This window comes from Condylostylus longicornis, unplaced genomic scaffold (genome assembly GCF_029603195.1).
Source record: "Condylostylus longicornis isolate FDR11 unplaced genomic scaffold, ASM2960319v2 ptg000031l, whole genome shotgun sequence".
NCBI classification, from domain to species: Eukaryota; Metazoa; Arthropoda; class Insecta; order Diptera; family Dolichopodidae; genus Condylostylus; species Condylostylus longicornis.
This window is the reverse complement of record NW_026578000.1, coordinates 5,606,647-5,634,040: the sequence shown is the minus strand read 5'-3', so window position 1 is coordinate 5,634,040 and position 27,394 is coordinate 5,606,647. Positions and strand designations below refer to the sequence as shown.

At 23.9% G+C, this 27,394-nt stretch overlaps 1 protein-coding gene across 1 annotated transcript in view; it reads left to right on the top strand.

The window, feature by feature from the left end:
• The window catches only part of LOC129608418 (uncharacterized membrane protein-like), a 101,156-nt gene that overhangs the window by 60,460 nt on the left and 13,302 nt on the right, over nt 1-27,394 (top strand). The window contains exon 2 of the mRNA XM_055519909.1: nt 13,687-14,599. Within this exon, the coding sequence (XP_055375884.1) occupies nt 13,948-14,599 (652 nt within the window). The 5' untranslated portion in view covers nt 13,687-13,947. The remainder of the gene's footprint in view (nt 1-13,686; nt 14,600-27,394) is intronic.

Below are 27,394 nucleotides of genomic sequence, written 5' to 3'. Positions count from 1 at the left end.
AGAGTTGTACTGTAATAATTCAAGAATGAATTTTTTTTTTTGAAAAACTTGAATTAAAAATTTTTTATATAGACTTTTATTATATTTTGTATGAATAAGTATGATACCATTATTCATCCTCACATATTATTTTTTTTATACATTAAGTATACAAATAATCTAATGCATATTATTATTTTGTTATTACACTGTCATCATAAGGTATACATCTGTGTATACAATATGTGTGTTCCAAGTGAATAATGCAAGAGTGCATAATGTATTAAATTTAAATAAATTTCTTGTAAATTGTTAGCTATGATATTTTTATTTAATTTATATAACAAAATACAACAATATTTTTCTGTTATAGTTAGGTTCTGTGTATCTAACACTGTAGGACTACAATACAAGAATTATGTCATCTTTTATTATTCACTAGGATCAAACAAATTTATTTATTGTATAACAATAATTTTTATAGAAATTTATGTAAATTTCTTATTATAATTTGAAATTTTAAATAATTTTACGTTATCTTATTGAATATTGAAAAATATTGTACCTAGATTAGATTTTATTTAATTCCTAGACGTCGAGAAATTTGCTTTATAAAATAATTTTAATTTCATCTGCCGTACAAAAGACATTATGTCATATTACGTACTGTTATTTAGAATGAATTTATAATTTTTTGCGTTATTCTGGGAGCGCCTGTGTTGTATATTGGTAGAAAAATTTATAATTATAGCCTTTTATTTAATTAAAATAAAAAATATTCATTGAAAATAAATATAGTCTCCGTGAAGTATGCAATTTTTCGTATATTACAAAAATAAATTTTGTTATTTAAAAATTTAATTGTTAAAGTGTTAAAAGGTAATATTCCTTGAAAGTTTTAAAAATATTAAGATTTTTTAATATGAAATATTTATTGAAAATGATTGACATTTCATATGGTCGGAAGTACTGATTAAAACTTGCTATAAATGAAAATATTCGCCAAGTTCTGAACTGGAAATTGTTTAATGTGAAAATTTTATTAAAACATGAAATAATAGTTATTTGGCGCTCATACAGGCCAAGTTAAGGGACACGATATAAAAACTATTAAACGACATAACATACAACAACATTTTTTTTTGTCTTAAAATTAATTTTTAATAAATTCTCTATAATTTTTCCACTAAAATTTTAATAATAAGAATTTTAGGAAATGAAAAAATTCAAATAGCTATGATTTTCTTTTCAAAATATTTTTTCTTGGAAAAATCTACAATGTTAATTTTTGTGGTATTGTGGCAAAATGTTATACAACATATTCAAAATTATAATAGCAAAAAAAAATATATTAAAAGGAACACAAATACATTAGCATAAATCTTGTCATCATAAAATTATCTCGTATACTACTACGAAAATATTCAATGTAGAAGTTGGAAAAAAAAAGATATAAAACACTCAAAATCTCGTTAGCATTTTTAAAACTTGACACAATTTTAATATACGATCAAACACTACAAAACTCTACTTATAATAATTATAATATTTCAAAAGTGAAAAGAGAAACTATTAATAATTTTAGTATAAGAGAGGAACAAAAAAATAATGTCTGCGATTCAAAATAATTTTTATGTTCGAATAGATTTTGGTACCTATACAAGGATAATGCACGATATTATTCTAGCAGTGCTATAAACATTTCTCGTAGCACAAATTATATTTGTCGCTCATTTTTTTTTTTTTGTGGTTTTTTTGGTTTCTGTGTTTTGCATTCTGAAATTATGATGATAGTAATTTTAAGTGATTATAAATATGTCAACAACATTGTAATCATTATAATATATAATCTATTCATTCAACTTGAGCTAAAAAATATTTTTTTTTTCTTGTTTTTGCGAATTTTGATATGATAAGCATAAATTTTATGTGACTTAAGAGTAAAACAACATAAAATTAGAATAAATTTAAATATAGAGCATTATATCGTATATGATATTTTTTTATATATAACAGATAAGTGGTATAATTTACATAATATATTAAAATATTTATGTTGATAATATTTTTATGTTAAAATATTTATGCTCAATATTATTTTTTAATAAAAAAAAAAAACTATAAAATATGCAATCGAGTAACATGAAATTTGTTGTTTTTGCAGAATAGCAAAAATATGAATATTTAACGTCATGTTATACACATATTATATAACAGTTTTTACGTGTTATTGTGGAAATTTTTTCTTACTTTTAGGGAAAAAATATTAAAAGTGTTTCACTTTTTGTATAATAATATAAAAATTTTTAAATACGATATTCGATTTGTGAATTGGATGTTTTTCATTTTCGTATAGCTACGAGTATATGATGTATAACAGATTGCTATCTATTATTATGATTTATAATATTGATAGCAATATAAATTGTGATCATAAAAATTTATATAAAATCTAAAATTTTTACGATATTACTTAAGTTTTAACAATAAATTCATTTTTACTAATATTTTTTTATAGTTATAAGGAGTAACAGAGACGGGATATAATATAGGGTTTATTAAAAGTCGCCCTAAGAAATTCTTTTAAAATAAAATGTACAAAAATTTAGATTTTTTACTTATGAACATCTAGTGCGCTACACGTTTGAGGTGAAAACTGTGATTCCAGTTACAATTTGAGAAAATTTTAATTTATGATTTTAGCACCTATGTATATTTTTACGAATGCACATATTTTCATTAATTAATTCAAATTAACATTTATTATTATTGAATTTATGTGTATAATTGATTCTAATATTGTGAAATTATACAAAGCCATATCTACAAATACAATTTTGGCATACAATACATTTTGACAATGACATTTGGACAATGACATTTGTATACTCAGTTCAATGTCAGACACAATGTAAATTTGAGTGCGTATTATTAAAAATTGCCTGTGGACGCATACATCATATTAAATTTCATAAAGATTGGAAAAAAAATTTACGTTATTTAAATAACGTATTTTAATAACGTAAATTATGATATAATTTTTATTGTTATAATATTTGTAATCGTTATTATACTTTCTAGTGTAATAAAAGACAAATGGAGTACAGAATTGGATAGAACTTTGGAAATATTAAAAAAGAATTTTCAAAATCGCAAATAATATTAAAAAAAACTTTTTTATTTAACTTTCATTTTGAAATTTTGAAAATTATTTTGACATATCATGTCGCATAAATTCCATTTATGTCAACGTCATATTCTTTTCAAACGCAACTTTATAATTTTTCTTCTTGTATTTTATTTCTTGATAATTTAAATTCCAAAAAAAGAATCCGCTAATTTATGTAAAAAACAAAATAATGTGAATATAATTAAAAAAATAATAAAAATAAAAAACTATATATATACCAAACTTCTTGTAAAAATATTTGACGTTTGAATTGCTGACGTACAATAAAAGAAGAGCGACGAAAGGAGAGAATCTTATAAAATCTACCCATAATGATGGAAAAATATGCTGAATAAAAGTAAATTTTAGCTCGAGCTTGCAATAACAAAAAAAAAAAAACCTTAACAACAGTCAAAGAATTTTGAACTTTTTTGACGGCAGATGGCAGGCACAGTCAAATTTTTTGTTTTATTTTTTATCTTGTTTCAAGTTTAATTTTTGAATTTTAATTTATTTTGCTTTCTTTCTGAGTCCACAAAAAACTTCCGTTTGTTTTTAAGAACAGTTATACGTGGAACTTTTTAATACAAAAATGAAAATAAAAAATCAAAACCAAATGGTCCAAGTGCGTATATTGGCCACATTGTAATTTAAAACGCAATTATAAAATAAAATTCTTATTTTGTCTAAGGTGAAAAATCAGAAAATATTTTGTTGTAAAAATTAATTTGTGAGTCGCAGAACTAGTTTTTACCTTTCAGAAAAAATTTGAGAATAGTGTAAAATTAAACAGTCCAGGCCTCATCACACTTCGCACTAGATGATCGAATTAAATTTTAGAAAGTAGTTTCAATATGTGCTGAAGTTCCACAAATTTCTATGGCAAAAATTTCCAAATGAAATGAAAATATGCACTGATGCAACACCTAATCTATTCGATTTAATATTGCGCACTGAAATATTTTCGGTAAATGATAGTGCGAAATGCAAGTGTGAAGTCATAATACGATACATTCGACAACAGTCCTAACAATTGTTCCTTATCAAATAACATTTGTCAACTATTCACATTGTATAAGAATCGTAAATTCGTTGTATTACTATTTACAAAATGAAACCTTAAAGCAAAAAGGACATTCAATTTATGGTTTACGATTAATGATTTATAAATTTTCACAAGAAAAACTATTCTCTTAAAAATTAATTTTTCTCCATTTAACAATGACTCTTCATGCTGCATCATCGCTTTTAACGTTCAAGAAGTATCATCGCTTTTAACGTTCAAGTTAAAGAAAACAAGGAATTTACGATAATAACAAAATACTTGCATTAAAAACAAAGAATGTCACACAAAAAATTCTACAATATATTTTCATAACTGTTAAATTTTTAAATATTTTTTCTCCAGAAAAAAAACCAAAACTATAGGTACTTACAATTCGAATGAATTTTTAATAAAATGAAAAAAACATTTCTTTTAAGTGATTTAAGTGTCCACAGCAAAAGGAAGCAAAAAAATATTGTCAGGGAAAGAAAGACACAAGCTTCCAAAAGAAAAAAAAAAGTAAACACAACCAAAATCCAATGAGAGCAGAATTTTCATTTCACAAAATAGATTATTTTTTACGTGTCCTTTTTTAAAAATTTTTAAACGCTGCTTTTAGTTGCAAAAAAAAAACAACCTTAAAAGGACTTTTCACTCTTTTTTGTTTTTTTAGTAAAATTCCAAAAAACTAGAATAAAAATAAATAAAAAGAGAAAAAAGGAGGTAAAAAGGATAACAAAATCAACGGATATTGAAAGAGAATTTTTGATAAGAAAATTTTATTCCTTTCCATTTCTTTACCATTCTCTTCTTTTCTCTCATTTCCAAACCATCATTTCGCTTATTAAGAGGAAACTAATAGAAATATAACGGATGAAAAGCATATAAAGAAAAAAATTGTGGTGAAAAAAAACCAACAACAAAACAAAAAATTGATTTAAATCATAAAAACCGGATTTTTTTTTCAGTTACTCTTTTGATTTTTTATAAAAAACGAAACTCTGAACAAGGATTAAGTAAATTGAAAAAAACAAACAGAAAGTATGAAAGAGAAGAAAAAAAAAACAACTAGTTTTCACTAAAGTGGGGGCAAACAAGTGAAAAAAATTCAATTTTCAAGTCAAGAAACCGTAAAATAAAAAAAATTGTTTCATCTTTACTACCTTAAAATAATCACAGTTATAAATAAGAAGAAAAGAAACCAAACTATGAGCGACTGACAGTTGCATTTTAAATACAATTTGCGAGATAGGTGTGAGAGGAATCAAATGAATTTTCTTTTTTATGAGGCAAACTAAAAAAAAAAAATTTTAAATTACACAAAACGGTAATTTAAAATTTGTTTATTTTAAAAATATACATAATATTTACGAGTATATAGCTTATCGTAAAAATGTGTAACATATTCCTAACAGCAATGGCAAGAATTTTGAGAAAAATTTTAAAAATTAAAAAAAAAATTAATATCTTTGTTAATTTGTATTGTGTGTTTAAAATTCAAGTAACAAAAAATTTTATATAATATTTTTGCTTGCTTTAAATTTTATTTTGTGCTGAACTGATGTCTAAAGTTACAATCAATTTACTATACCGTAAATTTTACAAAAATGTACTAAGTATACTTACTCTAATTACAAATTAATCAAGTATACCGTAAATCATAAAGATATGTATTATACCGTAATACTTAAAAGTCAATCAACTATACCGTAAATCTTTCAAATATGTACTAACTATAGCATAATACTTACAAATCAATCTAATATACCGTAAATCTTAAAATATCTATTATATCGTAATACGTACATATCAATCTACTATACCGTAAACCTTACAAATATGTACTAAGTGTACCGTAATACTTACACATCAATCTACCATACCGTAAATTTTGCAAATATGTATTAAGTATACCGTAATACTTGTAAATCAATCTAATATACCGTAAATCTTGCAAATATTTATTAGACCGTATACTGTCATGCCAGATATCGTGTTAATTTTAGAAAATTTTTCATGTATTTAAATGTTGAAAGTCTTAGCTTATTTCTACTTTATAATTTTTGCCAAGTCACTCGAAGGCAAACTAAATTAGAATTTATACTGCAGGAATTTCTTACTTATATAGAAAGTCTACTTATGATGAAGGTTTATTGGAAAAGTCAAAAACTTTTTTATAAAATTTTTTTCGATATTTTTCTTTTTTCTAATTTTCAATTAAAAATCACTTCCTGAATATTATAGTTATTCTCGAATTCAGGAAACTAATTCTGTGCAACTCTTCAAAATATTTTCTATTGTTGCTGGACTTAATGCTAATACAACTTTAAATTGAGTAAATTCAACTATGCACAAATCTTGAAATCACAATCACAAAAGAGTTTCCTAAATGCAATGGAATTATTTTCAATTTTCGAAGTGTGTTTGTTGTAATTTGGTTACGGTATTAGTTATCAAATTACAACAATGCACATTATATTCCATTTCTTCTCTAAATTCACCCACACCTGAAAAATTATACATTTCTAGGACTGTTAAAAAATTGTTAAAACAAAATTTTTCACTCAATTATTTTTTCAACAAATTTATAGAAAATTTTAAACAATTCACAATAGAACGTTCCTTTTTAGAACATTCTACCCCGTCTCTCTGTTTGCTAATCCTTTGATATAATGAAAATTATGATGCCTTACAATAATTTTCTTTTTTAATATTTTACAAAAATTGAAAAATTTTTCAGATAATTTAATTTAATTCAATTATTTCATTGTTTAATATTATTTATACCACCTGAATTTTTACCCTTTGAAAAGGATAATACGTAACTGCTTGCCTGCTAGAACATAATGAAACAAAATTGTTTAAAATTACTTCAATAAATTTGTTTCAGACGTTTTAAAATTAATCATTTATTTTTAAGTTTAATTTAGCAAGTTATATAAATTTTATGTACCGAGAGAATATGCCAGACATTCAATGATGTCGAATGACAGAAACCGCATTCGCATAAAAAATAAATTATTAGGTTCTTAATTAACTCATAATTTGCTGAAACACTATTTAAAATCAAGCGAATTGGTTGTTGTGTTAAATAAAAAATTTTTGTATTAAAAGCGAGGGAATCATTTTTCTTTATAAATGAAAATTAAATAAAAATATCAAAAAAACAAATACACAAGGAAAATTTAAAATTTTTTCTGTATTTAAAGAAAATTAAAACAAAATATTTAATGTTTAATCAGAGGGAACGAAAAAATATAAAATGTTAAAGTTTAATAATTTAAAAGAGAGAAAGGAAGTATAATTTTTATACACGACCCACTCACATTTAAAACAGGTTCGTAACCGCATCCCTCACTCAATTATAAAAAATATTCTTTCTCTTTTTTTAATTGGAATAAGAATAATAAAATGAGCGGAATAAAGAACCAAAATACAATAATAATTCTACAGATTTACAATTATTGTCACATTATTTACTTTACTTAATTGAATTTTTAAAAGAACTGAAAATAACCCACCAAACCTTCATCATTTCACTGCGGAATAAAAATCCTTCCGTTCTGAGGAATAAAAAATTCTGAATATTAAAAAATGAAATGGAATAAATAAGATGAACTGTACAATTCTACAAATACAATTTTTCCATTGTTAAAATTATTTTTTTTCTTGGATTCTTTGTTTAACTTCCATGTTATTTAATTTCGGGTTGAATAAAATATTATTCAGTTCACATAATTTAATTATAAGGTTACTGCAAGAAACAAAGCATAAAGTATTTCAATATTTTTATAATAATTTTTACGATAACGTTAGGAAAAGCGAAAAGCATTCATAACATCCCGTAAAAACCAAGTGATTTTAATGAAAAATATTTTTCTGGTAGAGGATAAAATGATTTAATAAAATTATTCTCTATATTCTGTAGTATTGTGCAACATTTGGAGAGATTTTATATTGAATAAATTTTGGAGACTTTTGCTTATATTATTTATACGGTTAAGAGAATGAATCTCCACTATAACAGGCACTATAACACCTCATACCATTTTCTATATTCTACTGGTCTCAGCTTTCAAGTATTTGCTATAAGTTGCTCAAAACTAATGAAGTCCTATTCCAAATATTTGCTCCTCCGGGCAACCTGAACACCGACCAATCACAAAAAAATATATATGCCAATTAAATTCTCACTCTGCCTGCCTCTCCTCCATCTAGACACAGAAAGAACATTTATTTAAAAAATTTGTTCCGCTGAAATGACCTTCTATGTATTCGAAATGTTTTCTTTTCGCAATTCAAAATTTCTTTCTTCTTCTTCTTATGAAATCATTGACCTGCTTACTAAATTTAAACTTCTTGCGGTGTACCAAAAATAAATAAATTTAAACCTACAACATGTAAGTAAAAATTTTCCAACTGCTTGTGTGTTTTTTTTTTGTTACAAAGTAAATAATATCTGAGGCAATTTTATGAATCAATAGGTGAGCATTTTTTTTTTATATTTGTATTACTTTTGGCTGTTTCAAAATAATTTTCATTTTATCCTGCGGTATAAAAAATATAAAAAATTTTGTTCTGCTTCTTATTGCGTTTGTCCGAGATCAATTCATGAGTAACTATATCAGGAAATATTTAAGAAAACATTAAGTTTTAGGATGAATAAGTACAACTTACCATTTGCTGTATTGAAGGAATACACATGCACTTATGTTATATCATTAATAAAGATGTACTCGTATATTGGAGGATGAACTTAATTCAATTTTAATTTAAGAGAATATTATGAATAACCCATAATTTACGGTACATTTTTTTTACTAAAGTGGTATTTAAAGAGGTTGAAATTTAAATGAAGATTTTCTTTTATTCTTCATTTTAAAATGTACAGGTCCACTAACTCAGCATATCTTTGTGTATTCGTAGTCCCCATCGAGTACAACAGTACAGTGTGCTTTTTTATAATAGATATTGAAAAGTATCTTTTGAAATTATATCAAAAAACCAGATGTTAAATCGACAAGAAGACTCAACTTTTAATGATGTGCTAGCGATGTCCAGTTGCTAGTCCTATAACCTATCTGCTTTGACTCAATTTGAGTGTATAACTCATTGATTAAAGCCGGTCTTCCGAATAATCTAGTTAATTTAAATGAAATTTTTGTAAAAACAAATTATTCTTCTTGTTGCTGAAGTGATCAAAAATTATATGAGCAAAATATACGTCGTGTTACGTCACGCCACATTGCGTAACGTTACGTCACTTCAAGTTACGTCACGTCACTTCACATCGCGTCATGTCAGCTACATATAAATTACTTAATTTTCCCCCAAGTTTCATCATGAGCCATTGCATCTATAACGACACAACATCATACTTTCCGACTTAAGTCGTTACAGCCATTCAAAAAATTTCTCCTTAAACTAAACATACAATATTGGTATAATCGATTAGCTCAAATATCCGTTTACATACCATTTAATGTGTTGGATTTGGCATGTGGAATACAAAAATTCTTAAATATTTTGTGAATTAGCTATTTAACCAAATTTTTAATATCATGCTACCAAAATAAATACTTCTGTTAAACGGATTGTTAAAATAACACGTTATTGTCTTCTAAACTGCGATTAAGTAGAATATTTCCGATTATAAATGTAAATTTTTTATTACATAACCACATTTAGGTCTCTGATTGAACCCCTATCTTCTTAACCCCCTTTAACAGTTTATAAAATTTTGAAAAAACGCCTACATTTCATGAATCTTCCAAATATATTTTTCATGTCGAATAATTGTAATCTGAACAATTTAAAAACGCCTACAAGATTTTTTTTTTTTGTTTTTTGAAAATTTTCTGGTTAAAAATAATAAAATTTTATTTAAATGATTTGGACTCATCCTTCGCGAAGTGTGTCTTTTATAAAAGATGAAAAAATTATTAAGAAATTTAAAATAAATAAATTGTTGTTCTTTTATTTTTGCAACTCATTTCCAAAAACGAAAAATAACAAGATTTCTTCGAAAAATATAATTTTTCTCTCAAAAATATTAAAAAATATTTAAAATCTAATAATAATCAAATTAATGTACGCGTTAAATTTGAAAGCGTCATAAAATTCAAAATCATTTTGTGGGCATCAATTCTGATTAATACTAAATTAAGTTTAAAATGAATGATGGCTTGAACGGTATGTCCTCGTAAATAATTCAATTAATTTAATTACGTTGTGAGTGATTTAAAACAAAGATGGATTCCATTTTTGAAATTTTGACTAAAATCTTAAATTATTTGTAAGATACCTAATTAAAAACGTTAGTCATTTTGCTTTCTTTCTACGTAATAAACAAATCATTTTAGTATGCCCCTAAAAGTATGCAAATTTTAATCAAGAGTAAAATTAAAGGCATACAAGTTCATTGTCACTTTCTTTTCAACTTAAGAGCGACTGAATATTATCAAAATAATATTGGTGTGTAATTTAAACGCTGTTCTATCGTTAATACTGCTTTACAGTTCACAATTTCTCTTTACCACGCCTCAACCTAAATAATCAAAATATCAAATTTTATTGATTATTATTTTTATTACGAGTATCAATAAAATTTGATTATTAAGAACTTGATTATTTTTATAATACTATTGAGTTTTTATCACTTTATTAAAATACTACGAAATCTTTAAGTAAATTAATTATAATGTACTTGTAAATTTTTATGTAATCAAGTATGAAAAACAAAACAATATTGTAGAAATTTTCTTTTATTCCCAAAAGACTTTCTAATTAAATAAAAAAAATTTACAAGGCAATTTAATTATAAAAGAATTGTAATTCAAAAATATTTTTATTAAGAAATTCAATAAATTGAAAGCAATTTAATTATTAAAATACGCGAAAAAACTTGAATAATGGAAAAATAAAAAAAAAAACAATTGAAATTTTGTAAATTTTTGTAAGTTTATCCTTCAATTCAAAAATTAAAAAGGTTTCTCATAATTGAAATTATTTGTTCATATAAAAAATAAAAAATTCAATATTATCATTTAATTATTAAATTAAAAATTTTTCTTCTGAAGACTCTTTAAGGTTTCGTGAAATAAAATCTGAGTGCGTAATGCTCACATTCAATTTCAAATGACCGCTTCAACAAGATGTGGACGAACAATATGCAGGAAAGTCGAATTGAAATTCCATTCCATGCTTTGCGGAACGCTTTGTTGTTTGTCTTTGTTGGATACGGCATGAATAATAAGCTAAACATATCCCCTGTATTGCCGTATCCGGGAATTATAATAATTAGGTTTACAATTTAAAGAATTAAACCGTAAATAATTCTGACTTGGTTACAGTTAACATAAATTTTTGTTTTGAAAAAATGTTTTACGCGTAGAAGTGATATTTGGGAAATCTCATTGGAAATTAGGCATAACTTGTAACTTGACGTTTTCGAATCAATTCAAAGTCACCTCCAAGTACTTGACTGTATTGAAAACTAAATCATCTGTAAAAAAATTTTATCCTGCGTTTGCAAAACAAAAAAAAAACTTTCAAAATATTCAAATATTAAAAAAATATTATTTTTTTTAATTGATGCCGTCATTACGTCGATATACCCACTATATATAAATTGTCATGCCACACCCTATACACAAAACCCATGCTATAATATTGCGTACATAATGTTATAAGAAAAAAAAAATTGAATATTACTATTATAATCTCTATGTCTATATAGAATATTCATAATGCATTTAAAGTAACTGTTATACTAAAATACATATATATATATATTTATGTGTAGAAATGAAAAAATATATCGACTATGGGAACGGCATTTAAACTATCTATAGATACAGCTTGACATTTTTCATTATTGAAAGTGGAGCCACATTACTGAGAAGCCACAATATTCTATGTTATATCATATACATATATATATATAATATGTTAATAATGAATTCACTATTGCATACTGCTATGACAGTACACGTTATAATTATAATATTTTCTCTTTTATATTATACTAAGCGCACAAAGTATATAATTTCGTATTAAGCACATCAATATGAGTAAGTGTATTATGTATATTTATAATACAATAATCACTAGAATTTCAATGTATGTATATTTGTATAAAAGATATCATACATTATTCTAGAATATAAAATGTCCTGTATTATGTACATATATAATTTTAGAATGTAGTGATTTCTTAGCAGATATTTGTGTTAAAAAATTAGGTAAATTACTGAGTAGAATTCAATGATATAAGTAAAATAATTTGGAATAGCAAACTATAGGATATTAAATTTAAAATGCAACATTTAAAGAATTTATCATTAGTTCAAAGAAAATTTAATAATTTATTTAAAATTGAAGTTCTATTGAAGTTCTATTGAATCACTCACTATTCCTTGGACACATTATACACAAACAACAATACTTATAAAATTTCTATTGAATTTATTAAATCTCCACTGCAAATAACAAAAATTAAGCTATTTATTAAGAACAAATACAGAATAAATTGTTATCTACCTCTTTTTTAGCTCCCTAACTTTTATATTTTCCGTCTCCGAGGTCTTGTATTACATCTAATAATAACCATGACATATTTTCAAACTGAATATTTAAAACGAAATATTAAATTTATAATAATACGCTTAAAATGTAATATGGCTCAATAAGAATGATATGAAAACAAACAATAAATTTAATTTAGAAAAGGATACACAAGGATAATTTTGTTTTTATTGTTCTTTTACTGTATTTTTTTATTTTTACTTTAGCAGCATGTAGAACAATATCAAGGTCATAAGAAAATTCCAGGAAGAAAATAAATTTTTTTTTTTTTTTTTTTTTTTTTTATAATTTAATATTGCCGTGAACTATTAAAGTTTATGAAATTTTATTTAAGAAAACTTTTTAAATTGATTCAAAATATTTTAGAAAATTTATCAAAAATGAATAATGAATAATGAATATATTAATCTGCATGAGTGTTTGGATTCTCCAACTCATCTAACATCTAAGAGTTGGAGAAATTTGAATTCTTGCAAACAATTGATATTCTTTTGAGCTTAGTTCACAGGCAAGTGGAAGAGTATTACTCTCACTTGCTGCATATTGCAGGAAATTATCTTATATAATATAAAAGTTTTTGTAGTTTTAGAACGTTTTGTTGTTATTCTAAAAAATACCCATGGGAATGGTATTATTGGAATTAAGTGATTTCATAAGCTTAGACTAATAAATTACTAAAATTATAGTGGTCTAAATTGGTAATTATAACCAAAATTCACTAGAAAATTTTCGTAAACAGAAACTAGTATTTGCTACTAAATTATTTTAATTCTGTGAGGAAAGTGGAAAATTATCTGACAAGAAAGTCATTCCTCAAAACGCATATTCTTGACACCCCATTCATTCATAATTTTATTGAAATTTCAAATTTATTTTCGAATAATAATAAAAATTATCATTTTTATAGAGGACAATTAAAAATTTTACTCAAAAACAAATAAATTAAAAATTTATTAAAGAATATTTTTTTAAGTGAATGAAAAAAAGGATATGAATTTACTATAAACTTCAAGTTCTAGATAAAATATTTGTGTCTTAAAATAAAAATTGAAATACAAAATATGTAAGTGAATTTTGAAGCAATTTTTAAAAATCCACCAAAGGTAAGAAAAAATTAATAATTATTTCAATGTAAAAAATTAAAGTAAAAAAAAAAAAAATTGTAATAATGGGTGATAAAGAAGAATTAACAGAAACAAAAACTAATCAAAGTCCAAATAATAAATCAACACATCATCAGCTTGAACAAAGATATTTAGATTTAGAACAATGCTCAAATATAAGACCAAAAGATTTATTACAAAAACGTAAATCAGATCCTGGTCAACAAACAAATCGTATTGTTGTTATACAACCATCAACTGAATCAATGAATTTTGATGATGACGATGATGACGATGATGATGACGATGATGATGATGATGATGATGATAGAGATGGTAATGATGATAATGATGATAAAAATGACAATGATAATAAAGATTGTAATAGTGAAATATTAAAAGACAAAAAAATACAAAAACGTCCGCGTGATTTCGGTACGGATTATAAAAAAACTGGTGTTTGTAGTGATTTTAATACAAGTAATAATATTAGAAAAAATAGTGATAATAGTAATATTGATAATGATGGTGATAATACACCAAATAGTAATGATGTTAGTCCTAGATCAGAAAGATCACATTCAATATGTTCACGTAATTTATTTTCAACAAGATCATTAAGATATCCAACTGGTAGTTCAAGTGGTTTATCAAATTTAAGTGGTTATACAACAAGAAAATGTGTATTAACATTAGATGGATATTCATATGTAATAGGTAAGAAATTATTTTTGATATTATTACTCGACAGATTGTTAAATAAAATTCTTATAAAATCAATATTTTTCACATCATTTGGTCACTTATCATTAATTGTCACTTCATACTTCAATAGAATTTACACTATTTACTAAATTAATAAAGAAAGAAAATCTTTCAAATCAAAATTTTTTTTTTTTTGCAAAACATTAGATTTTCGATAAAAATCGTAATACTCTTTTTTAAATTTCTAAAATTTCTCAAGATTTAATAAATTCTTTGTTGTCCAATTTGTTTAAGTGAAACGACGCAAAAATCGTAACTTTATTTTTTGGATATTTCCAAATATTTTTAAAGTCTTTATTGAATTCTTTACTATTTTATCACGCGATAAAATACATAAAAATAAAAGAGAGTTAAAAAACTCATAAAAATTCTTTAGAAAAATGACAAAACCATTAAAATTCTTTCATTTTATTTTCGTAGCGTTCGAAAGGGGGTTGATATCAGTCGGGTCATCTTCCTTTTTATTGTTAATAAGAAAATGATAATAATTTATCCAAGGTCTTTTATTATTCTATTCGAAAATAATCAAAAAGAGGAAAAACTGACAAACATAAATGAAAATAAAAGTAATAGAAAACAAAAAAAATAAAGTTGGGTCAAACCAATGGTTTGTATTGTAGTACTTTTCCCTTCAGCAAGTGAAAATTCTGCTTTTAAATACAGTCTATGTATACCTATCACACTATAAAAATTATTTTCATTCATATACAAAACTATTACTAGGATTGCATATATTTAGGATCAACGATTTATGCAGTCTTTGAAATAAAGCAAAAATTAATATAAAGTGAGATAAACATAATGCTCGATTTTAAGGGTTAATTGGGTGAGTTAAGAAAAATAATTATATTTTTTAATGTCATGGAATTTACCGTTAGCTTTTTGCGTTTATAAAAATTTGAAAAAACTTGCGGTTTCGGAAATATGAGGTGTCAAAAATTCAAATTTTACAAATTTCAAGAGACGATAACTTGAGAGGGGGTGGAGATGGAAAAAAAATTTTCTTCTGACGAAATGAACTTTTTATTAATGTCGAAAAGCCCCTAAAATTTCAAACTTCTACAGGTCTTAAAGAAAAACGACATCAAAAATTTGGAAAAAAAAGACTTTAGATAACGGTAAATTTTAACGACCATTTTGTTTTTCTAAAGTTTAACTATAGTATACCGCGCTAGGGGAAGCAAGCGGCTGCCTTTCTGCGTTTGCAAAATTTCAAAAATGCATATAGTTTCATTACAACAAATAGTTAAAAAAGGCCATTTTTAGGGTTTTGGGGGGGTATAACTTCTAGAGGGGGGAGATAGGTAAAAAATTTTTTCAGCGAAAATAAGTTTCTAGTAAAGATCTATGTACATATTAAATTTCAGCTTTCTATCTTCAAGGGTGTAGAAGTTTTGTAAACAGACACACGGACAGACGGACGGACAGAGTGAAACTAATAAGCACTTTTTTTCAAACATTTTTTGGAAAAGTGCTAAAAACAGATAAATTAAAAGTTGATCAACCAAATTCTAAGGTACATTATACAATATGCAAAGCTAATTACTTTGAGCGAGCCTTCGTTTTGGTTATTCAAAATTGAATTGGAGTAAAACGTGTTGCTAAATTCCAAGCATATTCAAACTTACTTTTAAAATCATAATATTGAAATTGCATTAATTATTATTTTTTATATGACTGGGCCAAATTAACTTCCGAAATTAGACCCAATGGCCTTCATTATATTCAAGATTATAGTAGCTGAATCAAAAGTTAAAATGTTCCTTAATTAGCATAAGATTAGTAATTTTAGATTTAATTGAAAAATCACAAATAATTGTACACTCAACATACAAAATTCATTACACCATTCAAATTATGAAATGTAAAGAGGACGAAAAATCAATGTCCTTTTTATGTTTTAAAACAAACCAATCACACACTCATACAAACATATTTCAATCATACAAGTTACCAATTTTTTTTTTTATTAAAATTTTTACTTTCTCTTTCCAAAAAAAAAAAAATTTTTTTTTTCATTTTTGAATTTTTCTTTGTTTCGATTTTTCTATTGTCCGTCCAAGTTAAAATTTCTTGATTATTTCATTTTTGTGTTATCACAGTTAACCAACTTAACAGTTTATGTTTTAACTTTTTCTTTATTTACTGTTTTTTCTTTTTCAAATTCAATATTCTTTTAATGATATAAGAGAGAATCAAAGTCCTTATAGTATAGAAACTATTACATAAACACTTAAGTATCCTTTTATATCCTTTTTCTTTTATTCAAATATAAAATAATATTTTTTATATTCTTTATGTCATATAGTAGTGGACATAGTGGTCATATGTATAAATCTGTACCAGATGGTTTTCCATTTGATTTTGTTGATATGAAATGTGGATAAATTTTCATAAAATTGCTAAATTTATCCGCTCTTATTTCTTTTCTTAGACATTCATTGCTTTTTCTCTTATTCTACAATACAAAACAAAGTGATAATAAAGAATTTAAGAAAATAATGTAAAAATATTGTAACTGATATAAAATTCTTTATTATACATAGAACTGAACTAAATATTTTGATATTTTTTAGCTTTGGTAACTGCTATTTGGGAAAAATACATAAAATGACAAACTAAATTTTAAAAGACGATGTGATGTGTAAAATGAATTGTAAGAAGAGAATGGAATTTTCAATTCCAAGTATATAGAATGTATAAATAAATTATGGTATATGAAATTAGAGATCATAGCTTGATTTACAAATTCCATTTTTACAAATTGCATTCTTTTAATATTAAAGTCGAATGAACAATATTGTTCTGGTTAAGATCTTGGTTAAAATTATTTTAGTTCAAGCTCAATTCAAAATATTCGCCCATTCTTTTCTTTGTTGCAAAGTAAATGTTATTCATTCGAAGCTATGTAAAATATTCCTATGGTTCAAATTCTCTTCATACATTTTTTATAATGTGTGATTTGACAGACAATCATACATTGTTACGATGTATGATTCAAGTGTTCTTCATAAGTGTTGTTATAATACGGTATGATTCAAAATTTTTTCTTAAATTGTTATGATGTTCGATTCAAATACTCATCATACATTTTTATGGTGTATAATATGATTCATATATTTCTCAAACGTCCTTCATAAATTGCTATGATGTATAACGTGATTTAAAAGTTCTTCATACATGGTTTTCATACATGATTTAAGAGTTCTTCATACATTGTGATATGTGTGCTTCATACGCAACATGCACTGTTATACTGTATGATTTAAAAGTTTTTCATACATGGCTTTCATACATGATTTAAGAGTTTTTCACTTGTTGGTATGATGTATGATTCAAGTTTTCTTCATACATTGTTACGAGTATGATTAATAAATGTTCTTCAAACATTGTTATGAATTATGACATACGATAATATTCAAATGTTCTTCATGGATTACTATGTTTGATGCGGACATTTTTCATTAAAATATTGTGTATGAAATTGTTTAATGAATGATAGTAAGCGTAACTGTTTATAATGAATAAAATACTTTTACTTATATAATGCAGTTATGTATGAGAGAATGTTGTTTCATACAATGTTGTGTATGAAGTAAAAGTTATTTAAACATTGTTGTGAACAAATAGAATGTTATTAAAATGTTAAAGTGTTTTTTATACATTTATACCAAAAATTTTATAAAAGACACGACTGCATATTTTTTCATGTTTAACTTTATACAAAAAAAATTTATTATCAATGTTGCATACCACAAAAGTGTTGTTAAAAACCATTTTTGTTTTCCTTTGGTTTGCGTTTCATAATAAAAATGTTAAAAATATTTAACGGAAAACACCAGGATATTTTTCTATGTATATACATGAAAAACTCCATTTTCCTTTACTTTCTTTTTTCGATCTTTTTTGTTTCCTTTTATTTTCTTCAATAAAATTTAAAATGTTGTAACTCTAAAACATTGGTTTTATTAAAATAGAGCAATAATTTTGTTTAATAGCAATTCTATCGGTACAAAATTAGAAAATTATTTTCGGTTTATGTTTGATGAAACAACACTTACGAGTGTGTTATTACGAAACCTAAAAGCTTCCATTATTTTAGCATAAGAATTTTAAAAAATTTCTCAAATCTGCAAATAGTTGATTTACCATATTTTCATTTTGAATCTACCCCATCTATTGGATACAGAGTTTTTGGTTTTTCTTTCACTGTTATGCTATTAAAAAATCGATTTAATTTTATGACAAATTTTCTTTTTTTTGTTTTTAACCGAAAATTGCGGTTTTGGTTATTACCAAAAAAATGACAAGCAATGATAGAACGTACAAAGAACAAAAAGCGATTTTCAAATCAAAAATAATGTGAAATAATAAAAAAAAACAAAACCAAAGTTCAATAACAAAGAGTGAAATTGGAATTATTGCAAATGATTTTGAATTTTCATGAAAATTAACTACAAAACTATAATATCCTTATTACCCCTATACAGGATCTTCATTTTCTTATTCATTTCGTATCCTCATGAACAATGAAAACTAAATAAAATTTTTAACAATTTTTATATAGAATTTTCATCACAATTTATGCGGTTAATAATAATGGGGAATTTAATTTTGTTTAATTTCAAAAAACAAGGTAATCTTTTGAAATTCTAAAGTAGATGCTAAGATAATTTTCCATTCTGATATAAAATTTTTGCCAATGGTTTGGTAAACTTCTACTTCTATTTTCTTTGATTTTAATTCTTCTCTTGACATTTACAATGAAATTTTTTAAAGTAAAATGCAAATTTAAGGATCTTCTATTTTGTTCCCAGCTCATGTCCTTAGAAATTTTTTAAATTTTTGAATAAAAAGAAGAAAATTGTGGGAAATGGAAAATATGCTAGAATATTAAATTTAAAATAAATTGGAATCAGATCATAAAAAGAAATATTTTATTAATTTGTTTTTTAAATGAGTTTTAAAGATATTTTTGAATTTGAAATTTTTTAAAGATTTTTGAAAAAATTTGAAAAATATTTTAAATTAAAATTTCAAATTGCTCAAGAATTTATTTTTGAATTTCAAATTTCTTTTTTTTTATTATTCGTTTTTAAAGACAATTTTAAAGTTTTTAATTCGATTTATTAAAATTTTCTATTTGAAAACTAATCCTGAAATTTGTTGAATTTTGAACAGAATAAGCAAGTATTAATATTAAAGTAATTACATTCGGATCTATAATCATACAATTACCAAATAAGGTGACTTGCGATAAGATTATTAAAAATTAATTGACAATATCGTATGAAAAAGAATGAGTTTTGGTGTTTTACATAGAAAACGTGGAGTTTTTTACGTTCTATATGGAAATATTCTCTTTTTTTTTTTACATTTTACGTAAACAATATTGGATTATTTACGTATTATACAAAAATATTGAGATTTTTATGGGGTAAACGAAAAATGTTAAGTTTTTTACGTTCTATATGAAAATATTGTATTTTTTATATTTTACGTAAATATTCCACTATTATTTACGTAAAATATAGATGTTATGGTTTAAACGAAAAATGTTAAGTTTTTTACGTTCTATGTGAAAATATTGAGCTTTTTACGTTTTATATGAAAATATTGTATTTTTTACATTTTACGTAAATAATCCACTATTGTTTACGTAAAATATAGTTTTTTATGGTTTAAACAAAAAATGTTGTTTTTTACGTTCTTTATGGAAAATATTGAGTTTTTTACGTTTTATACGAAAATATTGTATTTTTTACATTTTACGTAAACAATATTGTATTTTTTACATTTTACGTAAATAATTAAATAATACTTTTATTTACGTAAAATATAGATTTTTACTGTTTAAACGAAAAATGTTAAGTTTTTTACGTTCTATGTGAAAATATTGAATTTTTTACGTGTTATATGAAAATATTGTATTTTTTTACATTTTACGTAAACAATATTGTGTTATGCTTTATGAAAGAATACTGAATTTTTTCATGTTTTTAAAATGCCCTATGTAAGTAGCAATATTATCCCATAAATGCAGAACCAGTATTTGTGTAGCAATATGAATCCTAAGCTAAAATTCGTAACACTTGAAAGGAAATGTAATTTAATTAATATATTCGAATGAATTTTTTTTTAATAAAATACAAAAATTTAACATTCTTATATTTTCTTTCAAAATAAATTTAAAATTTTTATAATTTTATTTTCAGGTGAGTTTCTCATATTTCTTACAATATTATGAAAGCATATCTACGCAAAATGGTAAACTATGTAAGTTATATTCAAAAAGATGTTTTGTAGCTTTTAGAAAATATTTATGAAATTTAAGAAAACGAAAAAGAATATTTATATTTAAATATAAATTAATTGCATAATTTTAGTACTAGTAGAAATTTATTTAAAAAAAATTTTTAAAAATTAAAAGTTCTAAACAAATGGAAATTTACAAAACTTAAAATTTTCCATAATTAACTAAAATTAATTAAAATATCTGATTGTTTAACAAAGTCCGCATAAATTCTCGTCACCTTTGGAATAGGATTTATATATGAAAAACGAATCTTTATCAATGATAACAGTAAAATACCATAATGTAATTTAGACATTCAATTCGGACTCATCAAGTATCTTTTATTCTTTAATATGACGCGACATTGTTTATTAAGAATATGCAAAATAATTCTTCGAAATATTTTATTTAAATAAATCTAATTGTAAATGCTTTTAATTTTGAGATTTTAATCTACTTTGAATTAAAGTGAAATAATTCCAGTATTCTATATTCCTTTAGAAACTTCAAACGTACACCTTTTATCCTAAAATTATTCTAAATCTAAAATTACAAAAAAACAAATTCTATTCAAATGTCTATTATTTTAGAAAGTACAAGCAAATTATATGAAATCAAATTTAAACCTCATATTTTATTTCGAACCTTAACAATAATAAAATACTTATACAATTGCAATTTAATTGTATAACATTACAATTATATTAAATGCCTCAAATTTCTATAATAGTCATTATAAATTAATATAAATTTACTGAACAAATTCAACATAATATAAATAAGAATTAATGAACATAATAAAATTAGAAAAGGATACTTGAAGAAAATGGAGGCTTTTAATAGGATCAGTACAAAAGTAAATTTAAAAATAGATGAAGATTATTTTAATACAAAGTTAATGTTATATACAATTTCTCTTCGTTACACAATGTTGAATATTGTCATTCTAGATTTTATTTTTAGGAATTAATCAAATATTACTGATGCTTTCTATTTCTTATTTGAATTCTTAAAGCCATAATTTAATTTTTTCAAATCCATTAATATGTCATACCTGATTTCATTTAAGGATTTCTTTGAATTTTTTTTTCGAGTTGAATTAAAACGGGCTATCGGTTTGATGTAGTCAATTTTGCTAATTGACCATATAAAACGCAACCTTTGTTTACCGTAGTCTTAATAAATTATTTTTTATTATTGATTGACTGTTAAGTCGGAGTGATATTTTTAGCCCGGTACTATGACAGGCAAGTTTTACAATTTTAATATTATATAATTTTTTACAAATTATTTAGGACTCGGAACGCAAATTACCTTTAATGTATCTTAGGCGAATTGTAATTTGATCTAATTACGTAATTGTGTCAGTCAATTTTGCTTTATTTTTAAAAAAATAAAAATCGAGAAATTATATTTTGAGAAAAACATTTCACTTTCTACCCACATTTCCAAAAAATATTTCTATTATAAGAAACATCAAAATAAATTAAGAATAATTTCAATTTTTAAAAATATTTACAAGAATATATGAAATTCCTTTCTAATACTTTGAAAAACATAAAAGGAGTGATTTTGAATTTCTTTTTTCAAAGTAATTTTAAAGATGACCGCTTGATGTAATAGGATACCAGTAATAGGATATTAAGAATTGTGCACATAACACCGAAAATTATTTAAGCAAACTATTAAATTTAAATCCTGAATAGGTGTCTCCACTGCTAAATTAGTCATTATCAAACTGATCTGCTTCCGTTAACAAATTCATTACTGGTTATTTTTTGGACTGGTAAATGCTCATTGGCAGTGAATTTTTCGACTGGAAAATTGTTCGTGGAAAAATTGATCGTCGGTAAATTAATCTTTAGCAAATAGTTAGACGGTAAATTGCAAATAGTTGAACGATAATTGATTTTTGCTAAAAGTACTTATTAGTAAATTGATCCCCAGAGCAATTAGATTTTGGGCTAAAAATAATGAAAATGGTGATCACTGTACCAACAATCAAACCACTTTTAATATTAATTTAAATGGGCCAACCTATCATTACTATGTCGTTACTCGTATTATGCTACATTGGGTATAACAGTATAATAAACTGTTATACTCAATTATAACTGAATAAATTTTTACTCATTACGAAAATATTTGAACCAGAATTAATATTTTTTTTAGTTTTTTTTCAAAAAAAAAAAATTTTAATTTAAAATTAAATTTTGAAAAAAAAAATTTCATATTAAATATAAAAGTTATTACAATTTAGAAGAATAAAATATATTTTATAACAATAACAAAAATGGAAAAAAAATTGAAACCTTTAAAATAACTTCAGTCTTCTCAGAAAAAAAATAATCGCTTCAATCCTCTTAGATTTCGTTTGAAAATTTATGTACTGTACAACAAACACACATACACTAAAATTTTTTTTCTCTAAATTGTTATACACTTATGCGAATAATTTAATTCCCCTTGGGGACATTTTTATTTTTTAACTTTTTTTCTTCTTGTTTGCTATTGTTTTAAGGGCATTTACTTATACAATACAATTTTTTTTTTTTTTTTTTTTTTTTTTTTTGGAAAAAAAGAATCCTTTTTATTTTTATTTATATTTCCATTTTAGTTTTCCATTTAGTTTTTCTTTTCGTTTTTAATTTTTTTTTTTTTTTTGTTCAAATATTCTTGTCACAAATTTTGTAGATATGAAGTATGTGTAGGTTATAAAAATTATGATGATAACAGGATGCCTTCATCATAACTATTCAAAAAAAATAAAAAGATAAACTATAAAATATTATTTTTGAGGATATTTATGAGTATTATATAAGTATATCTAATATGTGAATGTGTTTATAATAAGTGATAAGTATTACAATCGTAAATAAAAAAAATCTTTTGTAGAAACTTATAAAATTTTTATGAAAAAATGGAATTTGCATATCAATGTACACATGAATGAATATGGAAAAAAAAATATTAATTTTTTTGGAATATTTTTATAGAGCACATTTTCAAAAATTTATTTGAAAAAAAAAAAAAGGTTCTTGTTAGTTTCGCTTTGTCTGTCTGTATGAATTTAAAACTGGGCTACACAATTCATTCAAAATCATAGAGCTGGAATTTTTTTTCACAAAAGAGAATCTGAATGATATGTAGGAAGGATTCAACATTCGTGCTATCCGACATCCTCCCCCCCCCCCCCGCCCTCCAAAATCTTCCGGTTCTTCAATATAATATTCATTTGATTAGAAGAATTTTTTTTCGAATTTTTCTCTCTATTCCCTTTAACGCCTCTAAAAATAATTAACAATATTTCTACTCTCTCAATAAATCATTTAATAATAAAGAACAAATACATAAATTACGGTACATGTCATTCCGAAAACCAAATGTAGTGTTTTAAATGACTCAAAATAATCGTGCATAGTTTTGATAAAAATATTGGTTCTTAGGTTTCGTTCAATTTTGTTCTTACCCTAAAAGTATGCAATTTTTTTTAAATATTTCAGTGAACAATATTTTTAGAGAATATTGTTTTTTTTAACAAGACTCTACTTATTCACGAAAATGTGCTACTTTACAAATCACTAGTTTGATTCGAATATTTTTATTTGTGTCAGAAAATATTAATTTTTGGAATAAGTGAGATAAAGTGAGTAACATAAGGTCTTTAAATTTTAATTTAAATAAATATTTTATTAAATTTATACAATAACATAACTGAATTCACAATGAACAAATTATTCAATTTTTAAGCCATTTGATAACATTTCATTAAATCTAACTTTAAATTTTCACTAGAACTACAGGTCCTTAGCATATAACAAGATTTTAATTTTAAATCCAACTATTTAATCCAACATTTATTAGAATCTTATTTACCCAAACTCCGTTCGATTTTAAATTTTAACAACATTAAGTAAATTTATCGTGATCTCTAAATTTAAAACCGTCTGCAACTTAAAAATTTTATTGCAATTTATATACTCTACTACTTTTTAACATTTCTCTTATACAACTTAAATATTATACAGCTAATTTTATATTCAAATCACATTTAAAACTTGTACTAACCAATAATTTCTATATATATAAATTCTTGGATAAAAGAAAAGGATCAATATTTCACATATGTACAATAAGAATATAAAAATTTATTGAATAAATAGCCTTCATTCTGCCCGATTGTCCAACAAAAAAAAAAGGGGGATAAAGATTAAATGTTGACTTACACTTTAGCATTATATCCTTAAAAATATTGTTTTTAATCTTACAAAAAAAAAAAATTTGAATATTTTTTGAAATATAAAAAAAAAATCATACAAATTGTGAATATTTTCATAAAAAAATTTCTGAAAGAAAATAAAAACAAAAAAAGGGTTAAGAACAGTTTTTTTGTTTTCTTTTTTTTTTTTTTGTGCCTTTCAATATTATATTCCACATTTTAAATAAAAAGAATGTTAAAATGAGAAACACAGAATTTATGCATATTTTTTTTTATCTATTTTGTATAACAGAAAAGAAAATATTTCAAAAAAGGTATTTACCGTACAAGTTTCTCATTCTCTTATAAAGGATGACATGATAAAGTCATACTAATAAGATATGTTCAAAAAAGGACAACAAATAATAAAAGAGAGAGAGAGAAAAAAAATGAAGCTATTTTAAGTGTTACTTACAATTTTCATTTATAATTCTTTTCTCACTTTTGATTTTTACTTTTTTTTTTGTTATATTCGAACCTTTTAAGATTTTTGTTTGAGAAAGGATCAATGAAAAAATGAAAATGTTTTCGATTCGAATGAATTTTCTTTTTTAAAGATATGAAAAATTTTTCTGAATTTGAAAATTACAATTTAATTTTCAAAAATATTTTGATTAATTTGGAATAAAGAGGTCAAATAATTGTTAGCCATTTTTGGTACGAGTGTATAAAATTTGTAGGCGTTAATAGTCAATACCTTGCATTTGGCCGGCTTAGTTTTACTCATTTTGTTATAGCTTTAAAGATTTCAATTGAAAATAACAATAAAAGCAAATTTTGCTGTTATGTAAATCCTTCTAAAAGCTTCTAAATAAATTTATTATTCATTAAATTTTGGAAACTTTAAATATTTCAATTTGAGGTGCCTAAAACTATAGGCAATTTTTGTTTTCGACTTATTTCAGTAGATAATTAATTAAGTTTGAGTGAAAATAAAATTTATTTAGCCGCTTCATTTTAATGTTTAATTAATATAAAGCATTCAATTTAAGTTTTAACTGTAAACTCGTCACCTACCTAGTAAACTCAATGACGTAAGCAACTGATTCATGGTTATCTACAATATCATGCATCATCCCTCAGTAAGATAAAAAAAATTTAAGTTTTTAATACTCGTAGTTTGGATTACAATCCTATACAAATAATATGAATATAATTTATAGGTTTTAGTGTTGACACAAACCGTATAAGAAAAAAAAAATTAATTAAAATATTCTTAGTAAAATTTCATTAATCCAAATTTTAAAATTAAAAAATTTCAATTAAAAAAATTTTAAATTGGATTTCAATTTCAGTTTCAGGATTCAACAATATTATAAAACTGCGAAATGTATAAAATTAAATCTGAAATGAGAAATTCAAATTTCATGTTCAGGCATTTCTTATTCCGGTTTCTTTATATATTTTGTCTTATACGCGCCCATTCGTTGTGAACAGCTTTTAAAACCGTGATATTTTATCAAAACTTCTTCTTCTTAGAACAACAATTTATTAAAATATTTTCCTTATTATTGATATTGAAAAATTTGGCCACTTTCCAAAAAAAAAACAAACCGAATTTAGTTTGTACGTATGTATATATAAAAATATTAATTTATAGTCAGGTGTCACAACTGTACTACCCATTTCTATAATAAAAAGTAATTATATTCCAAATTTTTTTTTTTTTTGTGAATTCAGAACTATGTCTGTATTTCAATAAATTTGGCATTATTTTAATTAAATTGAAAGGAATGCAAAATAATATTTTTGCATTTTATATAATATCGTATATTTTATATAATATCGTAATAACATATATAGAATATTAAAATCCTTTAAGCATAAGACCTACATCCTTTTAATTTTTATTTACATTACTATAAATAAGAAACTATAGCAGAAATATTTTCTCGATTTCATCCATTTTGGAGAAAGTCCAATAAAATGAAAAAAAAAAATGAACGGAATAATGCAAATAATAACTAAAAAGGATTTTGGAAAAACGCAAAGAAAATTAAAAAAAAAAATGGCAAAAATTCATTAAAAATTTTTACTTCCCTTAAATATCTTTGGCACCAAAAGAAATTCCAAAATAATTTCCTTTTCCCTCTCTATATACATACATACATAATAAAAATGCAAAAAATCAAAAAATTCTCTTGATAAAATTGAATTTTCGGACTTGTGCTGTTGTAAAAGGAAAAACAAAAAA